The 8,217-nt window shown below is 60.3% G+C and overlaps 1 protein-coding gene across 1 annotated transcript in view; it reads left to right on the plus strand.

Annotated features, from left to right (window-relative positions):
- The window catches only part of mark4 (microtubule affinity regulating kinase 4), a 134,891-nt gene extending 131,104 nt beyond the window's left edge, over nt 1–3,787 (plus strand). The window contains exons 18-19 of the mRNA XM_038785999.1: nt 1,531–1,575; nt 3,580–3,787. Of these exons, the coding sequence (XP_038641927.1) occupies nt 1,531–1,575; nt 3,580–3,644 (110 nt within the window). The 3' untranslated portion in view covers nt 3,645–3,787. The remainder of the gene's footprint in view (nt 1–1,530; nt 1,576–3,579) is intronic.
- The last annotated feature ends 4,430 nt before the right edge of the window (nt 3,788–8,217 follow it).

The raw sequence follows: 8,217 nt of genomic DNA on the forward strand, positions 1-8,217 counted from the left end.
CAACATGTCCCTCTATTCTTTTCTCACCACCCCCCCCCCCCCCCCCCCCGCATGTGCTGACCTCGTGCGTCCGGACCATGCGTGTGCTGACCATGCGTGTGCTGACCATGCGTGTGCTGACCATGCGTGTGCTGACCATGCGTGTGCTGACCATGCGTGTGCTGACCATGCGTGTGCTGACCATGCGTGTGCTGACCGCGCACGCCCTGACCACGAGAGAGAAAGAGGGAGAGGGGAAGAGGCAAGGTCAGTGGTCTGAAGCGCCCTCGATTGTTGCCCTGTTTTGGGCTGGGCTGGTCAGCCCCTGAGCCAGGCAGTGGTCGGCGTGCTCCATCTGGGAGGAAGTCGAGGGCGGTCCTAGGTGGGTGTCAACGTTGGCCACTTCCCACTGACTCCCTTTGAGACAACGAGCGAGAGGACTCGGGTGTGGAGAGGGTCAGGCTACAACAATCCCTGTCGCCTGGCAACCTACCCACTGCCCAGTGTTGGCGAGGTGTGAGGGAGCAACTGGCGCCTCCTGATGATGATGTAGGAAATGTGGCAGCCAATGTGTGCACAGCAAGCTCCCACAACCAGCCAGCTGCTCAAGGCCTAAACATTGGCCAGGACGCAGAGAGTCCTCTTCCTCTGTTTGGCATGTGGCGCTGGTACATTGGCCAAGAGGGCAGATAGGACCTCGCCTTAACATCTGAAAGATGGCACTTCCGACAGTGTAGCGTTCCCTCATTACTGCCCTGAATGTTGGCCAAGGTTTTGGAGCATAGAATCTCTACAGTGTAGAAGGAGGCCATTCGGCCTATTGAGTCTGCACTGACCCTCCAAAACTGCACCCCGCTTAGGCCCACTACCCCCACCCTATCCCCATAACCCCACGCATTGATGGGCAATCCACCGAACTTGCACATCTGTGGGGTGTGGCAGGAAACCGGAGCACCCGGAGGAAACACCTGCAGACACGGGGAGAACGTGCAAACTCCGCACAGACAGGGGCCCTAGTGCTGTGAGGCAGGTGTGCTAACCACCGTGCCACCGGTCTATCTTGTGATCTATTCTCTGCATTAAGACCCACAACCCTGTGCCTCAAGAGGCGAGGGAACGAAGAGGCGAGGGAACGAAGAGGGGCATGAGTACTTATTCATTTCCCCTGCCCTGCTGTCGATGGGTTCAATGGCCATTCTTGCCCAGCTGGGAGTGGCTGGCAGCGTGTGACACAGATACGTTTATGGGGGGAGGGGATAGTACCTGGTGAGGCGGGGGGGGGGGGGGGGGGGAGAAAAGAATAGAGGGACATGTTGACTGGGTGGAGATGATGAGCCCCAGCAGGGACCAGTTGGGCAGAAGGGCCTTGTTTTGGTGATGCAAGCACCTCGTGAGGGCATTTCCCCCCGCTTGTCAACTCTGATGACTCGATGTTCGCGAGTGGATGGTCGCGCACTCTTTTTCCTGCGCATGCTCCCCCCCACCCCCCACCCCCCGCCGCCTCCGGTTGCCATGGTTACTAATTTCTCTTGTGTCTCTTCTTTTGTTGAGGGTCGCAGACGAACCTGAGAGAAGTTGGAGATCTGAGGTCACAAGGTGAGCAAACAGGACGGGACGGGAGGGGAGTCACCCGGACGGGCGCGTGACGTGGGTAAACGCGTTGGCAGATGGAGGCGGACACCGAGGCAGGTCTCACCCCCCTCCCGTGCGATCCTAGCCAGGGACGTGCTTTTGGGGCCGTCGCGGGGTGGGAAAGGCAGCTGCCGATTCGTGCACAGCAAGATCCCGCAAAGCAAGGAGCTCGGGCGGCGTTGCACGAAAGATAGAAAATGGGGGCCCGGGACACTGGAGAGAACATCCCCCGCTCCCCATGGCAATGGGGACCTTCCATGGTTTGGCATGTGGTGCTGGTACATTGGTGGGGGGGGGGGGGGGGGGGGGGGCTGGATTGGGTCCTCCTAAGGGGACCGGGCTGACAGAGCTGAGGAAAGCCGGCTGCCCTCTGTTACTCACAACCCAGGGGTCACGGTGGAAGAATCCATTCCGTCCGGTCTCTTGGGTTCAATCTCGATTTACTGCGAGACACTTTCACACAGCTACGAGACACCCCCCCCCCCTCCCCCACCCCTCCCCCCTCCCCCACCCCTCCCCTCCAATCAGCTCAAACTTCCAACAGTGTTGCATGAAAATCAATGAGCCAAATTAAAAAGAAGTGAGGGGGGGGGAGTGCAGAGTGTGAGGGGCGGCCTCTTATCGGGTCACGGCCTCCGACAGAAACAAACCCCAAACGAAACTTAAAACCGCCAATTAAAATGTGATTAAGAAGGTCAGTAAGGACCCAGCGATGCCCAGCAAGCACGCAGGCCTCGATGCTGCCAGTGAATGCCTCAGGCTCCCTCTCTCGGGATATAAACGCGGTAGAGGGGCAGACAAGCAGGACCAAAGTGTTCCGGCTATCTGTATTTGTTGGATAATCAATGTCACGTGCTTAATTAGCAATTTCTTGAACAGTAATTGACATACACCGTACATTGACACCCCTCGCTGTTGTCCCTCAAGAGGGTTGCAGTGCTGACAATGAACATCAAGCTATGATTTCAAACAAAGCTAGTTTATTTACACTATTTTAAATGATGTGCACATCTCACTAAGTAATAGCTCCGAGAATAACAACATTAAATACGTGCTACAATATCTCTCAAATACAACTAGCACCCGATCTCAACTCTTCACCTTCTCCCAGAAGCCTAGGAGTCACAATATATTTATATGACTGCTCTGTGGTGCCATCTAGTGTTGAGATAGATGAACAACATCTTGCTAATCCATCACACTGCCTACATTATACATATCATTACACTCGCTGCCTGCCCTTTTTTTTTTTTGCCGCCACAGGGGAGTCTAAGTTGTTTAAGGCTGCCTTTTTTAATTTTGTTGAAAACCTTTTGTGGCAGCGTTGATTGCGCTTCAGCCCCAAAACTCCTGATCTACAGGGACCCAGTGCGGAGTGGGGCGGGGCAAGGAGGAGGACCACCTCGAGGACCTTCTCCTCGGCCTAGTGAAACTTTAAATTAACAATTCCAGGCAGCGGTCGACCGAGGGGGTCATCCGACCCGAACTCTCTGCCCCGGCTAGAGGAGCAAAGGGGGGGGGGGGGGGGGGGGGGGTGGGTGTGCGGCCTCCGCTGGCACCATCGAGGCCTTCCGTGCCCAGTGTGGGCATCGCGGGGGCTGGGGTACTCCGTCGGTCGACCCTTCGAATCACATTTTGGGTTGATGTTTGAAGGTGCATTTGCTCCTTGTTTCTGCTTCGTGCCCCTCTTAATTTGTGCCTTAGTTTGTTTAATTGGTCGAATCGAAATAGTTTTGACTCCTCCCTCACCCCCCCCCCCCCCCTCCCCCGGCCTTTGCTCCACGTGTGCTCCTGGACTGGGTACCCACCTGAGAGGGTCAGAGAGAGAGGGATGGGATGAGCAATCAGTCCTCTCCTGGTGTTCCGTCTGAGCTGTTTGCAATCCGGCCGCGGGATTATTGCGAGTTGCGGGCCCAGAACTGATCAGCTTTTTTGTCTTCCCTCCCCCCCACCCCGCCGCCGTTTTAGTTGCGATGTATCTTGGAATCAAAAAGAAAGCAAGCCCAGGTCGCTCCGACTTACCTGGAATATAAAAATCACCAGCACGCGGGACCCGGGCGAGATGATCGAGCTCATCTGCAAGGTCCTGACGCTGAACAGTTGTGACTATCAGCAGCAGGAGGCATTCCTATTGGCCTGCTCGCACGGCCACGGGACCACGGAACACTTTGTCCAGTGGGAGATCGAGGTGTGTCGGCTGCCCAGTCTCTCAGTCAACGGAGTGCGTTTCAAAAGGACATTGGGAAGATTCTTGTCCTTCCGGAACATAGTGACCAAAATCACCAGTGAATTGAAACTTTGAAGCCAGCGGCAAGGCGGGGTCGATCTTTGTTTTATTGTTTCCCCCCCCCCCCCCCCACCCCCCCCCCGTCGTCGCCTCCCCCCCCCCCCCCCCCCCCCCTCCCCCTCCCCCTCCCCACCTCCAGACGGAAACAACTTTGCATTCCCCGCGATCCAGGACGCGTGGAGGCCGGGATTCAACGTCCTCTTCCGCCGGGCTGGGTCTCGGTGGTGGGGCGGGGGGGGGAGGGGTGGGGGAGGCCCCGCTGGTCGCGACTCATTGCATCAGATCTCCTGGGGCTGCGGGGGTGGTGGTGAGGGTGGGTGGGGGGGGAGATGGAGAGAGCGGAGATGTTGGGACCAGTCTCGTGGCGGGTTCCCCCTCGTCGTCGAGGTGCGGTTGCTGCGGTAACCCCCCTCCCCCCCTCCCAAGGGCAAGGGTCACGCCGAAGAAGACCACTCGACCCAGGTCTCCCTCCGCTCCCGATGATAGAACCGCTTTTGGGGGGTCGGCTGGGGGGAGAGGGTTGGTCTTTGGCGCGGGAGAGGTTGAGAAATGTATTTTTTGTTGTCGCGATGGACGCCCCTCGTTCGCCGACACGATCAGCATCAAATGATTAAGTCAGCGAATGGCTGAGGGGCTGCGACGAGCGATGTCTGTCGGGGCTGGACACGCACGAGTCTCTGTCCGTGGCAGAGGATTGATCTGAAATCATTGAGTCCCGATCCGGTCAACTGTTCCGGGATGTCTGTGTTTGTGTGAAATGTTTTTTATTTCACTCATTCTGTCTCTCTCTCTTTCTCTCTCTCACTCACTCTCTCTCGCTCACTCTCAATCTCACTTTTTCTCTCTCATTTCACTGGCCACTCATTCAACCGTCATTCCATCTCTTCCCTCTCTTTCTCTTTCAGTCTCTTTTTCATCATCATTCATTCACTCACATTGCATCTCCCTCTCTCTCATTGCCCCGATCTCCCACTCTCCCCATCTATTTGCCCCTTCACCTATCTATTTTGTTGTGTTTTTCTATCACTCATCGTCTGTGTCTCTCTCTCTCCCTTTCGCCGCCTGTCTCCCTCTCATCACCTGTCCCTCTCTCTCGCCACCTCTCTCTCTCTCTCGCTGCCTGTCTCTCTCCCTCTCGTCGCCTGTCCCTCCCTCTCGCCACCTGTCTCTCTATCTTGCCGCCTGTCCCTCTCTCTCGCCACCTGTGTCTCTCTCTCGTCGCCTATCCCTCCCTCTTGCCGCCTGTCCCTCCCTGTCGCCGCCTGTCCCTCCCTCTCACCGCCTGTCTCTCTCTCTCTTGTCGCCTGTCTCTCTCATTCTCGCCGCCTGTCTCTCTCCCTTTCGCTGCCTGTCTCCCTCTCATCACCTGTCCCTCCCTCTCGTCCCCTGTCTCTCTCTTGTCGCCTGTCTCTCTCTCTCGCCGCCTGTCCCTCTCGCCGCCTGTTCCTCCCTCTCATCACCTGTCCCTCCCTCTCGTCGCCTGTCCCTCTCGTCGCCTGTCCCCCTCGTCGCCTGTCTCTCTCTTGTCGCCTGTCTCTCTCTCGCCGCCTGTTCCTCTCGCCGCCTGTCCCTCCCTCTCGCCGCCTGTCCCTCTTTCTCGCCGCCTGTCCCTCCCCCTTTCGCTGCCTGTCTCCCTCTCATCACCTGTCCCTCCCTCTCGTCCCCTGTCTCTCTCTTGTCGCCTGTCTCTCTCATTCTCGCCGCCTGTCTCTCTCCCTTTCGCTGCCTGTCTCCCTCTCATCACCTGTCCCTCCCTCTCGTCCCCTGTCTCTCTCTTGTCGCCTGTCTCTCTCTCGCCGCCTGTCCCTCTCGCCGCCTGTTCCTCCCTCTCATCACCTGTCCCTCCCTCTCGTCGCCTGTCCCTCTCGTCGCCTGTCCCTCTCGTCGCCTGTCCCCCTCGTCGCCTGTCTCTCTCTTGTCGCCTGTCTCTCTCTCGCCGCCTGTCTCTCTCTTGCCGCCTGTTCCTCTCGCCGCCTGTTCCTCCCTCTCGCCGCCTGTCCCTCTTTCTCGCCGCCTGTCCCTCCCCCTTTCGCTGCCTGTCTCCCTCTCATCACCTGTCCCTCCCTCTCGTCCCCTGTCTCTCTCTTGTCGCCTGTCTCTCTCATTCTCGCCGCCTGTCTCTCTCCCTTTCGCTGCCTGTCTCCCTCTCATCACCTGTCCCTCCCTCTCGTCCCCTGTCTCTCTCTTGTCGCCTGTCTCTCTCTCGCCGCCTGTCCCTCTCGCCGCCTGTCCCTCCCTCTCATCACCTGTCCCTCCCTCTCGTCGCCTGTCCCTCTCGTCGCCTGTCCCTCTCGTCGCCTGTCCCCCTCGTCGCCTGTCCCTCTCGTCGCCTGTCCCTCTCGTCGCCTGTCTCTCTCTTGTCGCCTGTCTCTCTCTCGCCGCCTGTCTCTCTCTCGCCGCCTGTTCCTCTCGCCGCCTGTCCCTCCCCCTCGCCGCCTGTCCCTCCCCTCGCCGCCTGTCCCTCCCCCTCGCCGCCTGTCCCTCCCCCTCGCCGCCTGTCCCTCCCCCTCGCCGCCTGTCCCTCCCCCTCGCCGCCTGTCCCTCCCCCTCGCCGCCTGTCCCTCCCCCTCGCCGCCTGTCCCTCCCCCTCGCCGCCTGTCCCTCCCCCTCGCCGCCTGTCCCTCCCCCTCGCCGCCTGTCCCTCCCCTCGCCGCCTGTCCCTCCCCCTCGCCGCCTGTCCCTCCCCCTCGCCGCCTGTCCCTCCCCCTCGCCGCCTGTCCCTCCCCCTCGCCGCCTGTCCCTCCCCCTCGCCGCCTGTCCCTCCCCCTCGCCGCCTGTCCCCTCCCCCTCGCCGCCTGTCCCTCCCCCTCGCCGCCTGTCCCTCCCCCTCGCCGCCTGTCCTTCCCGCCTCCCCCTCGCCGCCTGTCCCTCCCCCTCGCCGCCTGTCCCTCCCCCTCGCCGCCTGTCCCTCCCCCTCGCCGCCTGTCCCTCCCCCTCGCCGCCTGTCCCTCCCCTCGCCGCCTGTCCCTCCCCCTCGCCGCCTGTCCCTCCCCCTCGCCGCCTGTCCCTCCCCTCGCCGCCTGTCCCTCCCCTCGCCGCCTGTCCCTCCCCCTCCGCCGCCTGTCCCTCCCCTCCGCCGCCTGTCCCTCCCCCTCGCCGCCTGTCCCTCCCCCTCGCCGCCTGTCCCTCCCCCTCGCGCCTGTCCCTCCCCCTCGCCGCCTGTCCCTCCCCTCCGCCGCCTGTCCCCCCCCTCGGCCGCCTGTCCCTCCCCCTCGCCGCCTGTCCCTCCCCCATCGCACTGTCCCTCCCCCCTCGCCGCCTGTCCCTCCCCCTCGCCGCCTGTCCCTCCCCCTCGCCGCCTGTCCCTCCCCTCTCGCCGCCTGTCCCTCCCCCTCGCCGCCTGTCCCTCCCCCTCGCCGCCTGTCCCTCCCCCTCGCCGCCTGTCCCTCCCCCTCGCCGCCTGTCCCTCCCCCTCGCCGCCTGTCCCTCCCCCCTCGCCGCCTGTCCCTCCCCCTCGCCGCCTGTCCCTCCCCCTCGCCGCCTGTCCCTCCCCCTCGCCCGCCTGTCCTCTCTCTCTCTCATCGCCTGGAGCTCTCTCTCTCATCGCCTGGAGCTCTCATTCCCTTGTCGCCTTTCTCTCTCTCTCTCTCTCTCTGCCCCGTCTCTCTCTCTATTTCCTTCCCTTTCTCTGTAAAGAGAATGTGGGGGCCTCCGTTGGATTCCTGCTGGGTACAATGTTCACTTTGAAACAGATGACGGATATTCAGGAAGGTGAGAGCAGGTAGCCGTCCATCGTGCCTGTCGCAACGTCAGTGCCCCGAGCAGTGGAGAGTTTGAGATTGGAATAAATACATTGATGGAGCCGTCCATCTGAGAGTGAGGAACAATTGGTGTATCCCATTCCTCGCCAGTGAGAGTGTGAAGATTGACCTTGCCCCCCCCCCCCCCAGTTATAACGGGAAAGGGAGCATCGTAAATACTGCAGAATCCGATTGAGGCGGGAACTTCCCTCTGGTCTTACTCTGGATGCCTGAATGTTCAGGATGCTTAACCTCACATTTTAACTTTATTTGATTGATTAATCCTCTCAACTCGGTGGCTAAGAGTCACACTGGGCTCCTCTCTGTCTCTCGTTAACATTCAGGCAAAACCAAGCGATTACTTAGCTTCTAACTGTTCTACAATGATGGGCGAGATTGGACGAGAAAGCCCTCCTCCTCTGAGCTCGGCCCTGTCATTGAGGCCTGAACGTTGGGTCCTTCCCCCTCGCTATCTCTCGCATTCGCCTCAAGAGAATTGTTAGAAATGGCTGAGAGCTCCTGGGGATCATTGTTAACGTTGACTTTGGGACCACTCGGGTTTCCACCGCCTTGCTGTTT

This window comes from Scyliorhinus canicula, chromosome 27 (assembly GCF_902713615.1).
Source record: "Scyliorhinus canicula chromosome 27, sScyCan1.1, whole genome shotgun sequence".
NCBI lineage: Eukaryota > Metazoa > Chordata > Chondrichthyes > Carcharhiniformes > Scyliorhinidae > Scyliorhinus > Scyliorhinus canicula.